This window comes from Pinus tabuliformis, chromosome 3_1 (assembly GCF_031772625.1).
Source record: "Pinus tabuliformis cultivar Carrire ecotype Pingquan chromosome 3_1, CPIR1, whole genome shotgun sequence".
NCBI classification, from domain to species: Eukaryota; Viridiplantae; Streptophyta; class Pinopsida; order Pinales; family Pinaceae; genus Pinus; species Pinus tabuliformis.
In genome coordinates this window covers 209,889,397-209,916,192 of record NC_142301.1, presented here as the reverse complement: position 1 = coordinate 209,916,192, position 26,796 = coordinate 209,889,397, and the positions used below count along the sequence as shown (strand labels likewise).

The 26,796-nt window shown below is 37.1% G+C and overlaps 1 protein-coding gene across 1 annotated transcript in view; it reads left to right on the top strand.

Annotated features, from left to right (window-relative positions):
* Window positions 1-18,238, top strand: part of LOC149186530 (protein fluG-like) — a 402,550-nt gene extending 384,312 nt beyond the window's left edge. The window contains exons 16-18 of the mRNA XM_089411027.1: window positions 4,462-4,694; window positions 5,384-5,529; window positions 17,820-18,238. Of these exons, the coding sequence (XP_089267153.1) occupies window positions 4,462-4,694; window positions 5,384-5,529; window positions 17,820-17,885 (445 nt within the window). The 3' untranslated portion in view covers window positions 17,886-18,238. The remainder of the gene's footprint in view (window positions 1-4,461; window positions 4,695-5,383; window positions 5,530-17,819) is intronic.
* The last annotated feature ends 8,558 nt before the right edge of the window (window positions 18,239-26,796 follow it).

The window sequence follows — 26,796 nt, the reverse complement described above, 5'->3', positions numbered from 1 at the left end:
TTTTTGCCAGACTTTTTATCTTTGCTCGGGTGAGCCAGTTCGACACCCAGCGTACTAAAGAAAAGCTACTTAATAATAAAACCCTTAGAACTGCTGCACTGATTTTCCCAAGTTGGGTTTTTCCGGGGACGATTGTCCAAAAATAACAGTGTCCCGTGTGTGTTGGTTCATTTCTTCTAGCTATTGATCTGTAGATGGTTGAGACTGTATTGTGTTTATTTCAGTGTTTACATGGTTAAATAAGTTGTTAGTAATTAAACAAGTAGGCGAAATAAACCAAAGAATATAGATAAAATTTCTAACAAGTAATACTTAGAAATTTCAACAATGACTCCCTTGTGCGGCCTTTAGGCCTTAAGCCCTAAGCTTTAGGCCTTGGGGTTTGGCCCCTAGACCCCTATTTCCAAAACGCTGGTCCCTCTGGGCAAAGTGTTGGCCCTTCTTGGCCATTTCCAGCCTCCTTGTGGTCCGATCTATCATCCTAGCCCGCTTATCCCCACAGAGTCGCTTCTCTTGTCCCGGTTCTCTAAATTTTGGCCTTTTTTGCCCCAAAATTGACCTGAAACCCTAATTTGAAGATTTAAGGTTAAATACTTGGTGGTTTTGCAGGATCAAGGTCTCAAAATTCATATCTAGCAAGTGGCAAAGTAATCCCAAAGTTTCAACGATTTTCAACTATGGGACTTTCAAGCCCTTGGGCCTAATGTTTGACCTCCAAACCCTCATTTTGCTTCAGTTTCATTACAATAGTTGAATCATTAATTTCTAGGCCCTAAAATCATATTCGAATTGGTCAAAACCGATTAAAATTGTAAAATCTATTTTTTCATAAGTTTTGGCCACTCGGGCATCTATAATTTCACCCAGATCTAACATTTTAGCTTTGCTGGAATTTACTGCATAATTGTGAAATTCAAGTTTGAAATATTTCTAAAACATATACTTCATAATAACTAAAAAATATTAGTTTTAGTTCCCGGGCAAAACTTACTATTTTTAGACATCTGGGGCAACATATTCAGTGTTTTTAGCTCGCTGATCTGATACTAGCTTACTGTTGTAATGAGTTTATCTGTTCTGAATTTTTTGAATCATATTCTCTAAAAAACTCAAAGAAATATTTTTTCCAAGTTCGGTGAAATTTTTCTATTTTTAGAAGTATTGAGCATTTATTTCTGGCTGCGTTAATTTGTTGATCTGTGGTTAATTCACTGCTGTAATATTCATATCAAATCTGAAAATTGCTAAGGAAAACTCACTAAGAGCCCTAGTTTTGGAATTTTCAAGTTTTGGTGCATTTTGCTTTTTTTAGGCATATTGGATATCTAGCTGGGGCAGTTTTTATCTCGCTGATCTGTTTTTGCTTACTTCTGTAATTTCAAAATCAAATCGGAAATATCGCTGAATACACCATCGTAAAGTGTGCCTAGGAAACTAATTTACATCGCTGGTCAAATTGGAAAATTTTATACTTCAATGTGTTGAGTAATTTTTATTTGAAGTGGTTTATGCACTGTTGTTATATGTTGGTAAATTTGAATTTTCTAACGTAGTATTGCTGATATAAACTGTCATAAATCTGTGATCAGCATCTTGATTGGTTACTGTTAGCATTTGGCATCTTGGGTATCTTGGTATCTGGGTATATTGTTGAAAACTGCAATTGTATCCATAAGCAATTTATCTTGTTTAAGATTTACATTTCACTATTGTTAAGTACCCTTAAAAGGTTTCTAATCAAAGTACTTAAACAACTTAGGAAAATTTTAACTCAACATAAATCTCACTCATAATCTCTTGCATATCATATAGGTTAGTTAATCATTCAAGCAGCGGATGTCCATCTAGTCATTTGGTTTCAATTCATAAGAAGCAAGAATTTGTGGCTCCATTAAGGTATTGGTCTCATAATAGAAAATCTAATTTAATCATAATCTTGCTTAATTTTAACTAAGTGGCTAGGCCACTCATCTGTGTCTCCCAAGTAAGTTGATTCTAACTTGCTTTCCTTCAATTCATTCCATAGGGACTACCCCCCATACCCTGCTATTGGGAGACAGCTAGAACAGAGTGGGCAGGGATCAGAGTGACAACCCTCATCTTGAACGTTGTCACGGTGCTTGTACAATCTGGGCGACAAAAGACCCTCTAGATCTAACTCGGCCCTCTTTGCTGTCAACAGGCCCTCTCGGTCTAACTTGGGCCTTTCAACCCAACTTGGTCGTTTCAGCTTACTCAGCCTTCTTCTCCACAAGATGCTCTCTTTTTGACCACAAGAATGAAACACTCACCCTTGTTCTTATACTTTTCCAAAGGGTGCAATACAATAGGTTATCAAAATACTACCCATCATCAGAATACCATGGGTCTATGGGTGCAAGGCCCCATTACTTAGCCCATTTGCCACACACATGAGAATACTCCCAATGCTACCCAAAACATCAACAAACTATACTCATTTGCTGCTATTTTACTTCCATCAGCGTCCTCACGTGCTTCTACCTCCCAACATCTTTTTCCACTTTATTTTTCCTCCTATGTGGTTTTAATCATCCAATTTCAGAAATATGTGCACCTCCTTTTATATTATCTTCCAATTTATCACCTCTGACAGTTTCATCTTTATTTTTGTCTTGATGGTATTGTAGTTTTTTACTGCCACATGCCCTCTTTGATCTATTAACAGAATACCAAACACCTAATCCTCATGAGTGGGTATGGTGACTTTGTAACAAAATATGTTTTCCTAGTTTATATGAGTTTTCTTCTTGTATTAACAAAAAAACTATTGGAGTGACCATGTGACCACCATTAATACTTGGGGAAATTGACAAATTGAGAAAAGATTCCAATAATTTATTTTATAAAATATTTTGCATGATCATGCGACAAGGTGTAATTCCTAGCAAAATGAATAAGTTGTTAATAATTCTAATAGCCCAATCTATGAAGTCCTTGTCATATACAAAAGGCTCCAACTTATTATACTTGCCGTAGGTAGATATAACATATTAAAAAAAAATTGATGTTGACATTAAATCTAAGTTGTCCAAAAACTTATGAAACTTTTCCAAAGTTTAACATTATAAATTAAAATTGATGTTGACATTAAATCTAAGTTGTCCAAAAATTTATGAAAATTTTCCAAAGTTTAACATTATAAATTAAAATTTATTATTTTAAAACCATATTTAAATTCATTTATCTAAAATACTATTGGTTCAATTCTTTCACCTCCTATTATGTAATGATGACATATGTACTTCCCTATTAATTTGTATTGTACAATTTAATGTACAACTTCCACTATAAAATGACAGATGTACTCCATCACTAATATAATTTATATTGTATGAGTCCCCACCTTGTTTCTGCAGTAAGACCTCTAAATCATGCACATATCCTAACCACGTGTAATATTAGATCGCCCAAAGGGTAAAGGGTTATCGCACGGATTCTGAACATCATAATGAATACTTGGAAAGGCCTAGACCGCTCTCGGATCTGTATCACTTCTGTCTCATACCTTATAGGGCCATCTTCACAACCGTAAACCATTTCTATTCGGAGATAGGAATGAATTGTGTGGAACACTATAAAGTTTATACTATATATGTGCATCCTGCACCAAAGAAAAGATTTTGGACCAATCAGCTTGAACCAATAAAGACACTTAAAAAAACCCCTTTGCTTCCATTTGGTATTCGACTGGAAAATATGAATTGACTTGCATTTATTACTAAATCAACTTGCATTTATTACTAAATTACGAAAGGAGCTTAACACTAATTAGTTATTGACCTGTTCGGAGTAGTAATATTTCCAACTCGCATTTTTATACGTCTCACAAAATATATTTATTTTACTAATAATAGATTATCATTAGCATATTGTGATATACATTGTTACTCAGATTGAGTAATTGCTTTGGCTAACTACTATTTTTACATATTATACGTGATGAATAATGTACATGAAAAGTTCATATTACGTGTCATAAATATTCTGTATCCATTTTATTATATAACTTTTTTTGATGTTCTTATTTGGTTTTTTCACTACAAATAAATATATTTTTAGTTCTCTAATCTCTTAAAAAAATAATTTATATCATTAGTTGTACCTAGAAAAAATGTTGCTTTTATCCTATTTAAGCATTGTAGATTTAATCTAGATTTTCAAATTTACATGCTTGTGGGTTATCTTAATAATATCCATATCACTCAAATTATCATGGATTAATTGCCATCCTAGAAAATTTGTTTACTTCAATTTAATAACACTGCAGAGACTTGCCATTATGTAGCACTTGTTATATTAGTGGGCCTTATATGTATTCTAATAATGTAATGGTTTTGTTCATCGATTTTTTATACTAAACTACTGCGGTTTATATATTTAGGCAACTGTCATTTTAGTCACTCTATTTTTGAAGCTAATGCATATTTACGAACATTGCAGTTATGAGCGATTGAAGCCTAACACATGGAGTGGAGCATATCATTGTTGGGGGAAGGAAAATCGAGAAGCTCCAATCCGAACAGCATGTCCTCCCGGGGTTTCAAGTGAAGTCGTGAGCAACTTTGAGATTAAAGCATTTGATGGTTGTGCTAATCCATATCTGGGACTAGCAGCAGTTATAGCTGCTGGAATAGACGGCCTGCGGAAGCACCTTCTTTTGCCAGAGCCTGTTGGTATGGGGATAGAACTGTGATATAAATTCTTTTTAGATTGGTGTTGTTCATTGTTGTTAAATTATCTCTAGGACTTTGAACGGTTTCTTTACATGTCTTCTATAATCTTTACACTGGGCAAGTATTGTTGCAGTCTGCATTCGAAGATAATAACGCTTTATTCAAAATGCATTTCGTCACTCTAAACTTGAGGAAGATTACCTTTTGAATTCTTCTAAATGACTACTGGTCTTCCAATTTTACTTTCCGAGAAGTTGAAATATATTCTTGATGCTAACAAAATTTGGATGTTTTTTCTCCCATGGCATTGCTTTTTATGTTGAAAGGACTAGCTGTTTTATCTTTTCAGTGGATTACAATGTTCTGTTTCATTCCTAAACTAAATGATGGATTTCTCTAAATAATTACTTCCATTTCCTGTTAACAAATTTAGCTATCTCAGCTGTTCTTTCTTAAACTGTTATCTGCAATCTGATTAGTTTGGTTACTTCTCAAGTTGTATACCTTCAAAATTTTCAACAATTCCCATTTTATTTTTCTGCCTACTATCTGTTCAGTGCTTCTGTTTTGCATATTTTAATGAATTATATATGTAGCTCTTTTTTGAAGCTTGTTTATAATTAGGTTAATTATGCTTTGATCTTATCAAGTCGACCTCTAAGCTTCACATCTTTGTCATTTGGTAACAGACACAAACCCGGACGATCTCAAGGAAGGTGCGGTGCACAGATTGCCCACATCGTTGGATGAGTCTGTTACAGAACTCAGAAAGAATGAAGTCCTGAAGAACCTTATTGGCGATAAACTCATGAATGCCGTAATTGCTGTCCGTGAGGTTGGTAAATATTTTCTTGATATTTTTCTGTTATAGAGTAGTTCTTTGGCTAAATTCATTGTTAGCTTAAAATAGTTATCTACATCTTCTTTCCATGCATTAATCTTCTACAGCTCAGCTCATATGCATAATATGAAAAATCAATAATTCACGAATATCCTTCATATTATCCTGCCATTTGAGCTTCTCTAACCCCTTGATTTTATCCTTGATTGATAAACGATCTGAAAATATTGAAAGGAGGGAGGGGTGATTGCGTCTTCTTCTTCGGAAAATGTGATCATTGGTAGAATTATAATGAAGTTTAGATGAGATATATTTTGTTTCCCTACTTGTGTATACTTCTTCTTTTCTTCATGTATTGAAAATTTGTGAAGAAACTTATTCAAGCATGGTTTTCTGATCCATCAGATAAAAGAGTAGATTGAAGATGCGTTTTGAACTAAATAATGTGGTTGATGAACACATCAAAACGTGTCAACAACTTTTTTTTATGTGATGGATTCAGAAAACAAGTGCTTAAATAATTCTACTCACAACAGCCTTCATTCAAAGAAAAAAACTTATTTTTTTTTTCTCTCATGAACATGAAAGAATGCAATCAACTGTTGTAATTCGTTGATCCTAGTTCTAGATGCAAAAGGGAAGTTAAATAGCAGTTAATCTTTGCAAATACCACCTATGTTGTGTTTAAGATCCTGTTACCCTTCTTTCAGCAGGGGTACGTACATATATGCACAGATACATTTTAGGCAACACCATTGCAAGCCCGAGGAATGTAAGTCTAAAGCCTTGTAAATGCCTAGTGGGATGATGATTGTGTGAGTGTGCGTTCTATATCCACGATGGTGGACGATCATGGTTGGTTTTCTTAGCTTTATTTCCATGGTGCTTGGTTTTATGGCACTGCTGACATACCCTTGGTGGTAGGTAACTCCGTGCTTTGATGGGCATCCTTGTCTTCTTCGGGAGGCATGTGGGAATAATGGAGGTGGACCTATTAGGATTCATGATTTATGGAAACACTCGATGTCTAGCCCTATAAAAGTGATCACTTATTGTACTTTTCCCTTTCGTACCGACGCACGTCTTTCTTTCCCACTGGGTTTTCTTATTGAGTCTGTAGGCATTCTTTGGCTTTGATGCCTTCATCTTGTCATCAAAGTTACCGGATCCAACCCTTGGGGGTCTAGGATCCACGGATCTACGAATCCGATCCGGATCCGCCTAGATCTGTCACATTGCGGATCAGTAATTTTTGGAAACAGATCCCGTGTCGAGGAAACAGATCCTGTATTAAGCAAACGGATCTGGGCTTTTTAAAATCACGTCTGTCGCTCGTGGAGGTATACGCCCAGCTGCATGCCTGCCTATCTTACCTGTACGCCGGTCCGCCTGCCTGCCTACCTTACTTGTCCGCCTCAAATCTCTGCTCCGTCTCAAATCTCTGCTCCGTGAATGGGTGTGTTGAGAAAATGCTGAGCCCGAACCTTACCTATCTGACCGCCTACCTGCCTACCTTACCTCTCCGTCTTGCCTCCCTTACCTTACCCTTACGATGCGTCACTATTGTGCCGCATGCTGCCTTTACGATGTGTCTGTTCCGTGTTTTGTGTCGCGTGCTACGTCGACCGATGTAGCAGAGAAACCCGAGAGTATTGTAATTACAAAGTGTGTTAAAAATTTATTACAGAGTGTCTTACATTAAAATATCACAAAGGTGCCCTTTGACAATAAAATACATATGTTACCTAAACGCTAAGTCAAATTTTTTAGTTACATGTTACATTAAAATATAACAAATATTATAATGTTACACCTTCTGTTACATTAAAATATTATAAAATTAAAATTATATATTAAATTTATTAACATTAAGATTAAAATATTGAATTTGTTATTATATTTTTTTAAATATTATTATATTTTTGTACTTGACATATTATTATCGTATTCAGAGATTGGATTTTTTAAAATTTAGCGAATCCAGATTTGTATCTGTATTCGAATCTGTATCCAAATCTTGGTAACTTAGCTTGTGACTGCTTTTCAACATGACAATTTCACATTCTCCAATAGTTTGTGGTTCCCAAGGCATTTTGCAAATCCCAATGCACAAGTTGTCGGGATAAAAGTCAACAAAAGCTTAGATTGCTTAGCAAAACTTCCTCTTTCCACGCCATGCCGAATTTTAAAAATGATGAACAAAAAGAAGTTATGCTTAGTCAAAGGAGGTTGTCTTACTTTTGTGGCACATGTGGACTTTTGAAAGGCTTTTGGAGGTCAAATCTTGGTCAAAATGGGTTTAGTGAGTAGTCAAAAGGCCTACTAGTTTGTTGCAAGAGAACTTATTACCCCTTCTTCATCAGGGTACATATGAGCAAATTCATTTTTGACATCATCGTTTTATGCTGAAGGAATGCAAGTCTAAAGCCTTGTAAAGCCTTGTGTGATGATATTTATGTGAGTGTGTGTCCTAGATCCTTGATGTGTGGATGATCATGGTTGGTCTTCTTAGCTTCATTTCCATGATGCTTGGTTTTATGACACTGCTGACATCCCTCTAGTGGGAAGTAACTCCTTGCTTTGATGGGGGTCTTTATGTCCTAGCTGGTATGTGGGCATCTTGGAAGTGGATCTATCAAGACTCATGATTTATGAGATCACTTAATGTTTATCCTTGTGAAGGTGATCACATATTCTACTGTTCCCTCACATTATCCCCATGATCTTGACACACCTACCTTTTCCCTGCTTGGTTGTCTTATTCATTCTGTGTGGCATTCCTTTGCTTTGGCGTCTTCATCATGTCATAACTCTTCGACATGGCGGTCTCACATTTTCCAACAATTTGCAGATCCCAATGCATAGGTTCTGGAGGGGTCATTAGTCAAAATTCGTAGATGAAGCAACAAAATTTCTACTTCCTATGACCCTTGAAATTTTTTAGAAATGGTGATCTAAGATGCAGATATGCTTTTTCAAGGAGGGTTATCCTACTTTTGAGGGCACATAGGAATTTCCAGAGTCATTTTGACGGTCAATTTTGGATCAAATGGGGCAAGTGGGCAATCTATTGGCATCTACAATTTTTTTCCTACAAAACCCGGGTTTTAGATTTCTCAGGGAATCTATGTTATTTGAGATCTACATTTGAGGCTTACTTTCCTGGGGGGTGGCCACACTTTTGGGGCTAGGAGATTCCTCTAACTCACTCAACAAAATCTTTGGACTGAGGAAAATCAACAAGTCAAGTAAAGACAAATCTTCAAGCAAGGTTAAGGACAAATGGGTAAAGAGAAAGAAAAAAACATTTATTTCAAGTGAAAAATTACAAGGTCAACTTAGTCAAGGGAGTTGTTGGAAGGTCAAAGAGAAAAATAAGTAGTACTCCAAGTCAAATCAAGCAAAGAATGGAACAAGAGAGAATTTCTTCACCAACAAATCGTTTCAACTTAGGGAATCACACATCAAGATAATGTCAAGGAATAATTCAAGTGCAGGTTTCATCTCCAAATCAAGGGAGTTGTCCACACATGCTAGTCGTTGGGGTGACATCATGCCCTTGATGAGGAGCATTTGAACTATTTGAGGAGTGTTGAAGCAAGGCAAGTGGTGGAGAAATTTTGGAAGGCTTTTTAAGAAAAAATCAAGTGAAACATTGGAATTTTAAGCCCAAACAACCCTCTTTTTATAGGTTTGAATCCCCTTTTTGTGAGATGTCTACATCCTTGGTAAGGGTTTAAGCAACACAATATTAAAAAAAATAACTTTGTTTCCAAGGATTTTTCGCTAACAAGTCACGTAAATTTGTGGACCAAAGGAGAATTATTATTGAGAGCCTTATCTATAAATTTAGAGCTCTCCCTCCTTAGAAAACCATGTTGTGAATATGTGACGTCACAATGCCATGATAAGAGCTTGTTTGTTGCAAACACTTTATCTCCAATTTGTAGATTGGCTATTCTATTAATTATTTCTTAGCTCTTACAAAGATAGTGTGCTCCATGAAATAGTTTTTTGATTTATGGTTGAAGTTACACAAATATAGTTGATCCATCCATTAGGAGCTACATAGTCACTTAGAGATAGGATTCTAGACCTTGCCATTTTCTTGTTGAGCTGGGGATTTTGAAATTTGATTTTTGGAAAAACCCTTATTAAGAATTCCTCCTTAAAGGATTAAATCTATTTACTATCATAGTTGATTCATTGACTAGAGTTGTTCCATTGAAGGTGTCAATGATAGTTGGATTTTGGCACCAGAAGAAAGAATTAGACAAGAGTGGAGGTGACTAGTGCATGAACTCCAAACTCACATCTTTTACAAATAAAATAATTCAAGGTTGATTTAGGGAGGGTTGTGATTACGATCTCACGCAAAGGTAATTGGTGTGGTAAAAGACGAGCCATATTTTCATTTCATCACAAATTTCTCAAAATTCAGAAATATTTTCAATTTCCTTGTTTTATATATGCTCATGAAATAGAAAATTGGAAAAATAGACAAAAATGAAAATAATTTGCTAGCTTGTGCTTATTTTTCATTTTTTAGCTAGTTTGGGATTTGGGTTTTGCTAGAAAGGCTTATCAAATTGGCTCAAAAAAAGTATAGTGCTTTGTTGTGTGTAGATAGAGATTATATTCATTAAAACAAGTTGTTGTCCAAGGGTTTGTAGGTTTGTAACAAGAAGTTATAGCCCTCTGTTACAAGACAAGCCATTTTCTAGGGAATTTTGGCTTCCAAAAGTATATATATATATCATTTCCCCTTTGATTTTTCTTACGTTTTGAAGTTAATTGGATATTATTTGAATAATAAAATCTATCCCAAGCTTGTTGGGTTAAAAAGACATCAAGGAATAAAATCTGGATTATTATCCTAGTGGAGATTTGACCTCAAAATAGAGTGTTTATTTTCAAGATTGATGTCTCTTAGAATACTGAGTGTTTTTAGGTGCTTGGAGGCTCATTTGAAAGATATTTCAAAGTACTAACACTGCCAACACATAGCCAAGTTTTATGTGCACATTTTTAGGTTCTGGGGTGGCCCTAAAGTGGGCTCGAGCTTTTTGGTCCTATGTTTTTTTGCAGCAAATCAGACTTGCATGTAAATAATAGCAAGAAAAAGCATTGTTTATAGCCATATATCAAGGGCATAATCAACGGTAATCATTATTTTAATTGGTAAAGGTTGTCTTACACTCAACTCAGTGCATTTAGAAGGCTTATTTCATTATTCTATTAAGTGTCCTAATTGTTGGTCTGCAATTTGTTATTGTAGAATATTATTTTCAAGTTTTCAATCATCTAAACTAACTCCTAGACACCATCACCCAAAAATATTTATAGGCATTGGTTTACTAATCTTGTGGTCGAGTGTTTTGATTGTGTAGGGAAGCCTCTTGTGGCATTTTAGGAGTTGACCTAAAGAGTGGGGACTCATCTTGAGTTGACGATAGGCACTTTTCCTACATGGTGTCACTCTAGCATCTTTCCATACCTTTGCAATACTGCTAATCCATGTTGTAACATTTTTTTGCACAGTTGTTGGAGAGAGGTCGTGTACCTTGGTTCAGAAAAGACATTCCACCTTGGTGAGTATATTTTGTGTGTACTTTAGTGAGTTTCTTTTGTTTACACTAACTTGTAGGATCTCATTTGGTGACTCCACCTAAATCATCTACTTCAAAGAGGTACAATACAAGATCCAAGCCCCCAAGGTAAGACCTTTTTTGCCCCTAAGCCCAAAGTATATTACCAAAAGAAGAAAGAATAGGTAAAGGCTAGAGAAGAAAATCAACTTGGTTACTTTGAGTCATTACTTTACCTAAAGGATTTATTTGTTCAAACTAATAGAGAACTAATGGCTAGTCCTTGGCCTATAGATGCTTATACAACTTTCAACTTCACTCAAATTCTAGGACAACCTTATGATCTCCCTATTTCATTCAACGATATCTCCACATTCAGTGGTGACTGGTGACCATACTAAAGGAGTGTTGCCGCAAAATCTAATAGGCCTAGTGCAAAGCCCCACTAAGCAGAGCTAGACCTTATGGAAACAAGAGAAAGGGTTTCCATTGTCATCTCAACAACCTTTCTCTTGCTCTTTTGTTGTGTTTGACCAGAAGGGAGTCTTCCCTAGATCGCCTAAAGCATATTCTAATACTATGGCTCAAGGCAATGGATAAGAGGTCTATTAAACAAAATAAAGTATTGGCAAAGTAAGGCTTAGATTTTCTATGCCAAGGTTTAAGTACTCTACACTTATAGCAAATATATTGTTCTTATAAGTTAGGATTTTATTAATCTATAGTGATAAGGTGCACATTGTCATATAGTAGCCAAGAAAAAGGCCTTTCAAAGATAATCAACAAAAGGGAACAAAGGCCTTCTAATAGACACCTAGGATTAGGGTTACCTAATGAGAATTTTGTGTTGGAAAACATGCATAAATAGCAAATAAGGATGACATCATCCCTAAGAATGAAGGACTAACTATGCAACAATGCTACATTTTTCTTTTATTTACTTTATTGATGCAATTCCTAATTAATGAACCACAAACATCCAATAAACATTCACTTTTTATGCAAATTTTTACCCTAAAACGCTAGTATCTTACCCTAGATGTCTAAGAACAAGGGAAAGAAGAAGAAATTTAATAAATTCTGTGGATGATAAACACAACAATGATTAGTGCCTTATCCTAAATGGGCTTTGTTACCTCTCGGTTAGTGGTGGTACATAGATTTTTTCAATGCATCATTCATCACCATTTAATGCCATGTAAAAACCATGTGAATGTAATGTCCCCATTTTCAATTTCCCTTATGATGTAGTCAGGATGAACTTCCAAGTGTAGTAGCATCCAGTTTACAGGAGCGAGATTACATCATCAAAAGGCCTGAAGGATTTTGGAAGAATTTTATGGGGTCCGTTGGAGTTCTCTTGTTGCATTTCACCATCGGGGGTAGTGCCACACAATTCGTTCTTAGTTTTGTTTCATTATGATGAATCCCATAAAACGAGGTTATTATTAGCATAATTTAATTAAAAACACTAAAGGTGGTGTGGAGGGGATTATTTGGAGAAACACCTTAGTGTAATAGCTCATTAGAATAGGAATGAAGAGTTCTACAAGATGGAATGGTGAAAAGTGGTTTTCAGTGGATGGAAAAGGTACGGTGGTCAATTAATCATTTCCCATGATTAAAGGTGACTTTAATTAATCACTTAATTAAATAAAAATGGGGAAAAGTGCCTAATTAGAAGAAAAAGCCAAAAGGAAAAAAAACGACTTAAATAAATTAAATTAAAAGTCACTTAAATAAAATAAAGGGGAGAATCTTCTAGAATAGAAATAAAATAATAAAATAAAGTGCTTTTAGAAGGTTGGAGAGAAATCCATTAGATCTGTAAAAGGAGGGGAAACAAATCATTTGGGACATCTTAGAGTTGCGATATTTTCTTGTTGGAGAGGTTTTGTGAATGTTGTTCTCAATTTCTGTAGGCCCCAAGATGAAAACCCTTGGGTTTCCTACTGCGAGTTGGAAGAAACCCCAAAACATTGTTGAGGACATTTCATCCAAAAATCTCACCATGCTTCAACGGTGTTATTGGAGATAAGCTCTGTAGCAGATCTGAAGATTGGAGTGAGGATCATCTAGATCCTCAATTTGGACATATTTTCTAGTTGCAGTTTATTGTAGGAGGCCAACATTAGAATTGCAACAAAATTTTGGAGGATGCCTCATCTATTTCCTAACTCAGCAAATTGTAGATATATTGGCATGTATTATATTATATTGGTTAATAAATAAAGTTGAGTTTGTCGTTATTTCTTCCTGTGTACTTTTTGAGTTGCAGTTTATGGGTTTACATTGCAAATTTACCTGCTATTTGGATTGAGTTTCAAATAAACAAATTTGTGGTGTAAATTTTGAAGTAAAATTGTGGAAAATCAGTCAAATAAAATTTTGGCATATTATAGTGATATAAGAGTTGGTTTCCTTGTTGTCCTGAGGGTTTTCTTGTCAAAATTGCCAAATTAGTTTATTACAGGTGTTGGAGAATTTTTTTTGAAGCAAGGTGCCTAATTTATTACTATTTTTCAGGAGTTTGAGTTGTTATTATTGGAGAGTCAAATTCATTTTCAATGGAATAAAATTTCATTTGAGGCTGAGTTTGTCATTTATCTAGAGGATGTCTATTATTTCACTGTCTGAACACTAAGTTTCTTTTGGATTAAAATAGTCAATAATTTTAGGAGGCTTACAAATTTCGATACAATCACTCTTACACATTGTTACTTTTGTTGTAAGCTAATGGAAGGACTTAGTATTGTTGAATTTATGGGTGTAGTAGTTGATTAAATTTTACAAGTCGAGAGAGAGAGAGAGAGAGAGAGAGAGAGAGATTCTTCCTCAGTATTATTAATAAATTTCATTGGGTTTCCTATTGTGGCATTTTTCAATGAAAAATTGTGATTCCCTCGCTGTCCAATTTTTGTTGGAATTTATTAGAATTTTGACAAAAAATTTTACAAGTCAAGAGAGAGAGAGAGAGAGAGAGAGAGAGAGATTCTTCCTCAGTATTATTAATAAATTTCATTAGGTTTCCTGTTGTGGCATTTTTCAATGAAAAATTTTGATTCCCTCGCTGTCCAATTTTTGTTGGAATTTATTAGAATTTTGACAAAAAGTTTTACAAGTCAAGAGAGAGAGAGAGAGAGAGAGAGAGATTCTTCCTCAGTATTATTAATAAATTTCATTGGGTTTCCTATTGTGGCATTTTTCAATGCAAAATTGTGATTCCCTCGCTGTCCAATTTTTGTTGGAATTTATTAGAATTTTGACAAAATTACTTCTGGAGATTTTCGAAAGAAATTTTATTTGTTGAGACCATATTATTGTTCCATTTACCGTAATTATTTATTGGAGCTAGATTTTTCTATTGGGGTTGAGTTTGTTTGTTGGGCTCAATTTATTTTTCAAAGGCAGATTTATCTATTGGGACTGAGTTTATTTATTGGGCTTTGTTTATTTGCCAGAGTCAGATTATCTATTGGGGCCAAGTTCTCCTTGAGGTCCAAGTTAATTCTTGAGATAGTTATCATTTCTTAAAGCCGAATGCGACTACTATATTGCTAGAGTTGTGTCGGATTCCTCAAACTCATTTGAGCATTGTAATTCTCTCAAGCATTTTCCTCTCATATCTATTCCACTTTCTCTGCAAAGAGTTTGACGAAGGTACTGCTTGCTAATTGTTTGTTAAAAGTTTTCAAAGAAAAGTTTTTAATATTTTTTGGGTTTGTGAGAGAGTATGATGAGTCTACATGAGGTGTTCATATTATATTTGAACTTCTATGAGGTAGGAGCACTGAAAAGTATGAATTCAAAACACTAATTTATCATTTATGACATAAAGTAGTGAATTTATTTGCTATTCTCTCCTCCTTAAACCACCATGATAGGAAGTGTGCTAGAAGCTCTTGAACTGTGTCAAACTGTATGTTAGAATGTGGTCCCACATGTCAGATTGTGTGCAGAACCATCACTGTTAAATAATAGGAAGTGTGGTTTTGAATTTTTGGACTGTGGATTAAGTGGTGCTTTGGTAGCAGTCTTGTTTGGAGCAAGGTTTTGGCCTCTAAAACGGGTTGGTGATCTATATTGGATAATTAGAGTGCGTGTCATCCATCTCGATGCTTTCAGAGTGGAAAAAATGGAGGAATCAACTCTCATGACCATTTTTAGTAGCGGGACACAGTTTGGCAAATTGGGGCCTGAAACTTTTCGGGAGTGTTTCGACGCATCAAATGACATGCTTTGGGGGTAAAACTTTGCTTCTTTAGTGGAACACATTTGTTTCCTATTCTTCACTCAAATACCTTTCCAATGACACAAGAATCACGTCAATCAGAGTCTATATGTGAAAGTTATGTCACTCATAAGTTGACCTTCTTGTTTCCACCACCATAATTTGAGAGGATGCTATGTCAATCCCCATTATTCATGAAAAAGGGGCTAGTCATATGATTATGATGAAGAAGACTCTAGAAGAGTTTATATTGTAACTCTGGTTAAAAATTGAGGTAATCAAACCTAACCAGTAGTAGGCTATCAGGTTGTATTATAATCGAGACACTAAGAGGAAAAGGGGTTCCATTCTTTAGAGTGCATTTGTTCCATAAATGAGCAAAAATAGTTGAGAGAGATAAGACATAGAGCACACAGGGAGGATTTGTGCACTGTAGTAGCCCACAGGCCATGGGCCATACTTTGTACTCACAAACATTTTATATTTAGATAGAGAGTAGAGTGGTCTAATCTTCCCGCTGGGTTTTTCTCCCAAAAGGTTTCCCAGGTCATATCTTGTGTCAAATGTGTGCATGCAATTTTATTTCAATGTTCTCTATTTTTGCATGATTTTAATTCGCATGCATGCACTATTGACAATAATCTACAAATTCATAAATCTAAAGAGAAATAAAACTATAATGTGTAGATTCTGGATTTTTAAATATAATTTCATCAAATCTATTATGACAAATTGTCCAGTGGAATCTCCAAGGCAGTTTATGAATCAATTGGGGGGCGGGGTGTTTTTACAACACTGCCCCCAACTATGGCGTAAACACTTTTGGGGTAACCCAAAAGCCAAAAATAACCCTTGGTTAGGTACTCATCCTTTGAAATCTACCACAAAACATATTAAAACCCCTCAAAATTTCTTTTTTACTAATAAGGAACTTGCTATAGTCTGTAAAGGATAGATTGACAATCCTAATATGGAATTCAACACAAGTTCCCCACTTGTGTAGGAAAAGAATCAACCTAAAGAGATGAAACCAAAATGACAAAGGGTGGTGCTTCTACTTTACCCTAAGTTTGCATCTTTTTTGTTGGGCTTGAATATCTTTGAAGTGAAGATCTGCAATACCACAACATTCATGTTTGCTATGGCTTCTTGCAGAACGTTTTGACTAAGCTGCATTGGAAGAGTTACTCATTTAATATCTGCTCCTCTTTCATGGATAAAATACAACACAATGGTCCATTAAATCATCGTTTTGTCCAGTTCTCTTAGGTTTGCAACTTATCATGCAAGTTTGACCTCATGGACTAGGTTATTTGGGGAAATCTCTTTAGTAGCCACAACCTCTTCCCCTTATTCTATTGTCTTCATTGGCCTCAACTAACTTCATTTACAACAGATTATGAAACTTCATTATCTCTATATCTTGATTGCATCTTCCAAACAACTTTTCATACAACAGGAATCATAGAATCTAAGTTACCAGGGTTCTTATACAATTCAGATATGGATCCGTATCCGAATTTGCTACATTTTTGAAAATCCAAGATCTAGATATGACAAGGATACATCAAGTACAAAACATATAATAATATTTAAAATTTAAAAAAAAATTAATATTTTAATGTTAATGCTAATAAATTTAATATATAATTTTAATATTTTAATGCAACATATAGAAAGTGTAACATTATAATATTTGTTATATTGTAATGTAACATGTAACTAATAAATTTGACTTAGGGTTGAGGTAACATATGCATTTTATTGTCAATGGGCACCTTTGTCATATTTTAATGTAGTATGCTTTTTAATAAATTTTTAACACTCTGTAATTACAATACTCTCGAGTCTCTCTGCTATGTTGATCGACGCAACACACGAAACAAAACACTGAACATACACACCGTAAGGGCAACAAGGGGCACAACAGTGACACATCTAAAGGGTAAGGTAAGGGAGGCAGGACGAAGAGGTAAGGTAGGCAAGCAGACAGGTAAGGTTCAGGCTCAACGTTTTCTTAACACACCCATTCACGGAGCAAATATTTGAGGCGCACAGGTAAGGTAGGCAGGCAGACGGGCAGACGTACAGGTAAGATAGCTAGGAAGGCGGGTGGGCATACACCTCCACGAGTGACATACGCGATTTTAAAAAGCACAGATCCATTTCCTCAACAGGGGAAATTTGTAAATTATTATCAAAACACAGATTTTAATGAAAGCAATTTCAAACATTTTTTATTTCATATTGATCTACTATATTTTTTAAGGATTGAGAATGGGTATCAAAAACATTTATATCTTCCTATCCGTCTAATGATTGCCTATTCTTTCATTGAAGTCACTGTATTTTGAATTTATTAGCTACTTTCTTTAATCTTAACTTTCAATTTATATTTGATGACGTGCCTTAGATTTATATATTTCAATAAGACCATTAAAGCTATTGTTTTCTTTTGACAACAGGCTGAAATTCGATATTATTCTGCCACCTTAGACAATGGTGTGGAGAAATTGATCCATAGGTATTGAAGTTAAAATTTATGACAAAATGATGTGATAGAATTCTGGCAATTATAACATACTAGATGTTATGTAACAAAGTGTGTGGTATTTTGAATTGTAATATTTTTGAAGACATCAAAGGGTACCTTAAATCACATCACTAACAGTGATTTCTTACCATTCTAATTATTGCACATTATAATGAGTTTGTTAACGAGTATTGAGTGGTTAGTTAGCAATCCCATGGAAGATGCATGTAATTATTATATATTTTGTGAAAATATTGCAAAATAAAGCGCTCGAGTAAGACAGGGATTGTTTTCATGTGACATTCAACATTTTTCCTTTTAGTAGCTAGAATATATTCTAGTTTCTTGTGTGATTTACTTGCTTAATATTCGAAGCTAAATTAATAGAGTCTACTCTTACGTGTACCTATGTGCGGATAAATTTACGAGTTTTATTATTTTATATTTCTTTACAATGATATTTACATATTTTTTTCTAAATATGCAAATTAAAGCCTGAAGTTTTGATATGTGGATATTAATGTAATATATATTATGAATGCATCAGTAATGAAGCATTTGGTAAAGAAACATACTTTGCTTATATTGAATGACAAGATGTGACGTAGTTTATGGCATGAAATTATTATATGGTTATGTATGGAGATGTGTTTTTTTGTAAGATAACCTATAGGTTGACAAGTTAAATGATGGATAAATCACTATGGCATTGAGATAATGTTGATGTCGTGGACATTAAAATGATATTTGTACGGTATTAGCATTATTTTATGATTTAATTATTGACACCAAGCATGGCTATGATATGCAGTTAAGTGCGGTTTTGATTGGATGCATAGTCACCCAAAATGGTTACTTGAGGATGTGGCTCTATGAACAACAATTGTTACGCAATATGATCGATGTTAGGGTGTTGACCTTAGTTCGATTAAGGACAGTGGGGGTGTTTCCCATTATGTATCCTTTCAGACTTTGAGTCATAGAAGAGTTGGGTTGGCCACACTCCCTTAGATGTTTGATGGTGGTTGTTGATTGCTTTAGTAAGTTAGGTTGATATAGTTGATGCTCATATGTAAGGGTTATTTATGGAGTTATGTCAATTTAATCGACACTCCGACATATGGTAATAGAGGAAGATATGAAAAACATAAGTGAATGCTTAAGAGGGATGATTCTGAGTTGGTTTAGGATCTTGATAGGGATTGAATATGTCATTATTTACTTCCTTACCTTGGGAAAGAAATTGTTTAATCCCATTATCATGATTTAAGTATAATGATATATAGAGTGTTGAATTATTATTCTTTTGTTAATTCATATATGACAAGTGTTAGTATTTTTTTGGGTCTAGCATTCAACTTTATAAAGAACTTTAATTTAATCTAAGATAAAGTTGTTGGCCAATAGGTTAGGAAGAGTTGGTTGTCTTGGAATGTGGGGCAACACCAAATTTAGGAGTATAGGCAGTATGGTTCTTTGCAAGGGGAGATGGTGATATATATGGGGAGAAGAGGGGTTGGAAATTATTGGAAGAAAACACAAATCTTGAAGGAAATTGGTTAAGCTTCTTGTTGGTTGGGTGGTTAATTTCATTTTTGGCCAAGAGGGAGGAATATTAATGAGAGCTATTCAACATCATAATCAACATTAAGGAAGCTATTTTTCAAACTCATTTGTTTTATTTCTAAATATTGAGATTAAGGTGCTACAAAAATATTTACTTGAAATTTCCTTCTTTAAACACTTTGAATTGAATGGTTGAATTCTAGAAGGAATTTAATTTATACCTTCACATTTCAATCATCTGAATTTCCTTTAAATAATAATGACTATAGGATGACTATTGTAGATAAAAACATTATAAATATGTTACAATGGATTGAAAAGATACTAGCAAATGATTTACTTAATAAGATAATAGCACTTTACCAAACCCATATTACTTAGTAGGGTGCTACATCTTACACATAACCCAAACCAAAAAAGAGTTCAAAGTAGTAAATATTTGTTATATTATTTTATCATTAATGTTCTCTTGTACAAACTCTATAATAGTGTAAGTTTTTTATTATCAAATAGAATATCGTCTTCATAGAAGTTATTATTTATAAGCAACAAAATTTGTACCAAAAAAATTATTAATGTTGGATATAATTAAAGTTAAGCGTAAGTACCCCATTGTGGGTGCCAATTAATGGTGAAGGACATGATCGTTAAATCGTTTAGTTGTCAAGGGAGGTGGGGCAGTGAGGATCCTCATACCTGGAAATAATACAAAGGATATGGACATGCAGGCATGAGGGAATGCTTAATAATGTAGGTGTTCATAAGGTGCTTGTGTTCATCAATCCTTCATACCACAAATCATCATTTTACTTGAGAGAGATTTGATTGCAATGTTTTCATGGCGAGGAAAGCGGTAGTTGTTTGGATGATGGACATTTCACGTGGGAGACTGGTAAGGAAATTAGCCTTGATTTGGCATTATTGCACTTTGTTTATCTGACTCTTCTAGTTTGTATGTTTATAGTGGTTTTGGTATGTTTGGTATTTATTTATTTTCTTGGTTGGAGGTGAGTCTATTATCATTGTTACTTTGTGGCTATGATGTTCTTCTTAAGTTGGTTCCCGAGTTAGTTATAAAAGACCTACTGCAAAAGTTGATGTTGAAATTTCTAAGTCTCACACATCAAAAATACCTACTGCATTATCTGGTTTATTATCTCCTACTTGTTCTTTCCATTAACAAGTTATTTATAAATATAATTACTGAAATAAACACAAATGTAGCGTTAACACATACAGATTAGCAACTGAAATACTATGACAATCACACAAGGGACACCGTTATTTTTGGAAAAATGCCATCAGAAAAACCCAATGCAGGAAAATCGGTGCAACAGATATGAGGGTTTTATTATTATGCAGTGTTTTAATACAACTAGGGTGTCGGAAATGGCCCACCCTTAAGAGAATTTCCTTGGCAAAAGTACCTCTCCTTGGAGACAGATATTCCGGCTGATCATCAATCAGATGATTGATCTCACGACAACTTAGACAGTTCCTTAGCTGGACAACGAAAGATGCTCCAAGCTTCTCTATAGAGCTGGGTCACCCTTTAGGGATTGCATCGCCCTCTTATGCTCTACGTATCCCTCTCAGCTCCCAGTCTGTCCAACAAAAGTTCTTCAGTGCTGCCTCTCCAGCCCAATGTCAGCTCTACTAGCCTCTGCTACCTCCGCGTAGCCTCTGCGTCAACCTTTTGGCCCTCTGCGTCTTCTGCGTTGGCTACCTGAGCCTCTGCGTCAGCCTTCCTGGGCCTTGCGTTATCTCTCTAGCACTTTCTCTACCTCTCTGAAACTTTCTCTGCCTCTCTGATATGTATTCTTGTCCTTCTGTCAAACTGCCCCTCACTGCAATAGATTACTAACTCAATTTCTCAGCAAACCCTGCCCCAGGAAATCGAATTCTTGATCAACTGGGTGTGTCTCCAACTGACCCTCAAGCCTCTTGTTATACTTTTCATGTTGACGATTCAACGACTAAGATTAGATTTGGCTTGATCCTTGTTATTTAGAACTTTCTCACCCATATTATATTAATACACATTGATAAATTAATTTTCCTAAGTCTAGACATAGGGTCTCGTTAAAAATATTAATTATTTTAATATCTCTCTATCCGGGTGGAATTTCCCCAAACAATTGCTGGGTCTTGGAGATCTCATGTGCCTTAGCCTCGCCACCAATTTTCATGGCTATAGCACATCTGATGCCACCAAAAATCAACACTCCCTCTTAGCGAGGAATGCGCTCTAGTAATGCTTCACCATAGAAATATCACACTGATCTTCTGCATCGATACCTATGTTGATGCTTGGCTTATTGCCACACATCCTCTGCACTGCTACTTCCTGTACAACTTCACATGACACTGCCATTGCCACTACTACATCTGTACTGCAACTCCCTCTCAACATGCTTCCCATGCTTCCCCTAGCACTGCCACTGCTAACTGCTGCACTGTAACTCAGTGATCGAGAAGTAGGTAATTGACTTCTTCCAAATACAGACATCCTAGTCAATCTGGAAGCCTCGTGATGCTGAAGCTGCCTCTGCTGCTATCCTATGCTCCCTCAGCTGCCATTGCGCTGCTGCATACACCTCTGTGCCTCTCGCACTGCTGCAACCTCCACTATGCTGCCTTAGAATTTTTCACTCAAGCACTGCTTTGTTGCTCCTCTTGACACTTGTCATCATGCTACTGTCGTTAAGGGCTCCCGTAGCCAGATGTGATCCAAGAGTTTGGGCACCTCAAGGATCCTGCCCTTAGTATGTAGTCCTCCTGACTACAACTCCATATCACCCCACCTCTTCTCTAGAGGAGCATGAGCACTCATGGCACAATCATCATCAGTCTTGATTTTTTTCTCTGCTTTAGCTGGAGTTGCCTTTGAATCGAAAGCCTCTCCTTTGTTTTTCTTCCTGGGACACTGGGATGCATAATGTCCCAGCTCCCCACAATGGAATCACTTAACCTTGGAGATGTCCTTCTTCTTCCTCTTCCCTTGTTGTCCCATAGATGCTTGAGCCGCATCCTCTTGATTCAACCTCCCTTCCCACTACTCCCCACCTTGGTCATCCTCTTGATCTCTTCCTGGCGAAGAGCTACCCACATCTCCTCCCAATCAGGAAGAATAGCCCTGCCCAAAATACTTTGGACAAATGTCTCCCACTCCTCGGAGACTACATTTAGGGCAGTCCTAACCATAAATTTTGGATTAGGTGTAGACCCCACGGAAGTAAGCTGGTCGCGAATCTTCTGCAACCTAAGAAATAATGGATCTATCTACTCTCCCTTCTACATCTGATATGATCGCAGCTAATTCTCCAATAGCATCTTTTGCTGCACAGAAGAGCCCTGGTATAAGGTGGTTAAGGTGTCCCACATGTTCTTTGTTGTGTTCTTTTCAGCAATAGGTGGTATAACATGATCTTTGACCCCGTTTAGGATCATGCACTTCGCCCTTTCCATTGCATCCTCATACTTCTCCTTCTTAGCTAGGTTAATTGGGATAGCCACGACTGTCAAGGCAAAGTTCTTGATCCGATGTCGATCCAAGATTGCCAGTATCCTGGCCTTCCAGATGACAAAGTTGGAAGCCCCATCCAACCTGTCTTGTTCCCTTAATCCTTTCATTGTCATTTCAACTCCTCTTTTGGACTTCCTCTGAGTCTCAACTCCCCTCACAGAAATCTCCCTCTAAGTCCTAATTTCCCTCCTAGAAATTCTCTGGCCAACTGTCGAACTACTCCTCTCCAATCCTCCTTTGCTGCTGCAACACGGATCTAGATTCCTTGCCTAGAAACTCGTCAAGGTAGTGATTCCCTATACCTTGGCTCCATCTCCTTAGACATTGTTTTGCTTCGATAGAAACAATCATGTCCCACTAGCTCCTCAAATCACAATCTACCCATAGCTCCCCAAGCTCTGGCAACTGAAGAAATTGATCCCTTTAGGCTTTACGCAATCCCGTCAAAGGTTGAATCTACTCCTTCTTGCCGCATCGTCAATCTTTCCTGGTTGGGAAAGATGATTGGGCATTGCGTAGGTCTAATCTTCCCCTCTCTGCCTCAATGTTGGCCTTCCTCCTGGCTCAAAATGCTGACGTAAGCTCTGTGTCACTACTTCTCTAGCTACTTCTCTGGAACGACGTGTCTCTCAAGACAGCTGCTACTGCTGCAAATTTCAGATTTTTGCTGGTGTGTTCAGTCCTCCTATGCTCTGCAATGCTCTGGTACCATGTTGAAATTTCTAAGTCTAACACATCAAAAATCCCTACTACATTATTTGGTTTATTATCTCCTACTTGTTCTTTCTATTAACAAGTTATTTATAAATATAAATACCGAAATAAACACAAATGCAACCTTAACACATATATAGATCAACAACTGAAATAACTGAGACAATCACACAAGGGACACCATTATTTTTGGACAAAAGTCCCTGGAAAAAGCCAATGCGGGAAAATCGGTGCAACATATATGAGGGTTTTATTATTATGCGATTTTTGAATACAACTAGGGTGTTAGAAATGGCTCACCCTTCAGAGAATTTCCTTGGTAGAAGTACCTCTCCTTAGAGGCAGATATTTAGGCTGATCAACAACTGGATGATTGATCCCACGACAACTTCGACGGTTCCGTAGCTGGACAGCGAAAGTTTCTCCAAGCTTCTCTTTGGAACTGCATCACCCTCCAGGGACTGCATCATCCTCTTCTGCTCTGGGTCTGCCTCTTAGATCCTAGTCTCCCCCACGAAATTTCCTCAGCGTTGCCTCTCGAGCTCAGCTTTGGCTCTATTAGCCTCTGCTGCCTCTACGTCAGCCTCTTGGCCCTTTACGTCTTCTGCGCTGGCCTCCTCAGCCTCTGCGTCGTTCCTGACTGCCTCTGCGTCAGCCTTCCTAAGCTCTATGCTGTCTCTCCGGCACTTTCTCTGCCTCTCTGATATGTATTCTCGGCCTTCTGTTGAATTGTCCCTCACTGCAACAGATCACTAACTCGATTTCTCAGCAAACCCTGCCCTAGAAAATCAATTTCTTGATCAACTTGGTGTGTCTCCAGGTTACCCTCAATCCCCCTATTATACTTTTCTTGTTGACAATTCAATGCCCAAGATTAAATCCTTAGTCAATGGTTAAGATTAGATTTGGCTTGATCCTCGTCATTTAGAACTTTCTCACCCATATTACATTAATACAGATTAATATTTAATTTTCCTAAGTTTAGACTTAGGGACTCATTAAAATATTAATTATTTTAATATCCCTCCATCTGGGTGGAATTTCCCTAAACGATTTTTGGGTCATGAGGAACTCATGTGCCTTAGCCTCTCCACCAATTTTCATGGCTAGAGCCCATCCGATGTTATCAAAAATAAACACTCCCTCTTAGCAATGAATGTGCTCTAGTAATGCTTCACCATAGAAACATCACACTGATCTTCTGCATCGAAACTTGTGCTGATGCTTGGTTCGCTGCCACACATCCATTGCATTGTTGCTTCTTGTACTATTGCCCATGACACTGCCACTGCCACTACTACATCTGTACTACAACTCCCTCTCAACATGCTACCCATGTTGCCCCTAGCACTGCCACTGCTAATTGCTACACTGCAACTCAGTTATCGAGAAGTAGGTATCTGACTTCTCCCAAATACTGACATCCCAGTCAATCTAGAAGCCTCGTGATGTTGGAGTTTCCCCTGCTGCTATCTTGTGCTCCCTCAACTACCACTGCACTACTGCATACACCTTTGTGCCTCTCACATTGGTGCAACCTCTACTGCATTGCCTCAGAATTCTGCACTCAAGCATTGCTTGCTTCTCCACTACACTTTTCTCCACCCGACACCTATCACCATGCTACTGTCGTTAAAGGCTCCTGTAGTCGGATGTGATCCAAGAGTTTGCGCACTTCAAGGACCCTGCCCTCAGTATGTAGTCCTCCTGACTACAATTCCATATCACCCCACCTATTCTCTAGAGGCGCATGAGCACTCATGGCACAATCGTCATTAGTATCGACCTCTTTCTCTACCTTAGCTAGAGTTGCCTTTGAATCAGAAGCCTCTCCCTTGCTTTTCTTCCTGGGACACTGTGATGCTTAATGTCCCAGCTCCCCACAATGGAATCGCTTAACCTTGGAGGTGTCCTTCTTCTTCCTCTTCCCTTGTTGTCCTGTAGATGCTTGAGCCGCATCCTCCTCCTCTTCTTTCTTGACTCAACCTCCCTTGCCACTACTCCTCGCCTTAGTCATCCTCCTGATTTCTTCTTGGTGAACAGCTGCCCACATCTCCTCCCAACCGGGAAGAGTAGCCCTGCCCAAAATACTTTGGATAAATGTCTCCCACTCCGCGAAGACTGCATTCAGGGCAGTCCTGACCATAAATTCTGGATCCGGTGTAGACCCCACAGAAGTAAGATGGTCATGAATCTCCTGCAACCTAAGAAGGAATGGATTTATTTGCTCTCCCTTCCACATCTGATATGATCGCAACAGATTCTTCAATAGCATCTTCCACTGCACGGAAGAGCCCTAGTATAAGGTGGTCAGGGTGTCCCACATCTCCTTTGTTGTGTTCTTCTCAGCAATATGTGGTATAACATGATCTTTGATATCATTTAGGATCATGCACTTTGCCCTCGCCATTGCATCCTCATACTTCTCATTCTCAGCTGGGTCAACTGGGATAGCCACGGTTCTCAAGGCAAAGTCCTTGATGTGATGTTGATCTAGGATTTCCAGGATCTTAGCCTTCCAGATGACAAAGTTGGAAGCCTTGTCCAACCTGTCCTGATCCCTTAATCCATTCATTGCCCTCTCAGCTCCTCCTCTGGACTCCCTTTGAGTCTCAACTCCCCTCCTGGAAATTTCCCTCTAAGTCCTGATTTCCCTCCTAGAAATCCTCTAGCCAACTGTCGAATTACTCCTCTCCAATCCTCTGCCATTGTAACACGGATCTGGATTCCTTGGCTGGAAACCTGTCGAGGTAGTGATTCCCTCTACATTGGCTCTGTCTCCTTAGACGTTGTTCTGCTTCGACAAAAACACCATCCCACCAACTCCTCAAATCATAATCTACCCACAAATACCCAAGCTTCGACAATCGAAGAAATAGATCCCTTCAGGCTTTGTGTAATCCTGACAAAGGCTGAATCTGCTCCTCCTGGCCACAGTGTCAATCCTTCCTGGTTGAGAAAGATGGCTGGCCACTGCATAGGTTTGATCTGCCCTTCTCTTCCTTTGTGTTGACCCTACTCCTGGCTCGAAATGCTGACGTAGGCTCTGCGTCACTTCTTCTCTAGGTGATTCTGCTCTGGAACAACACTGTCCATCGGGACA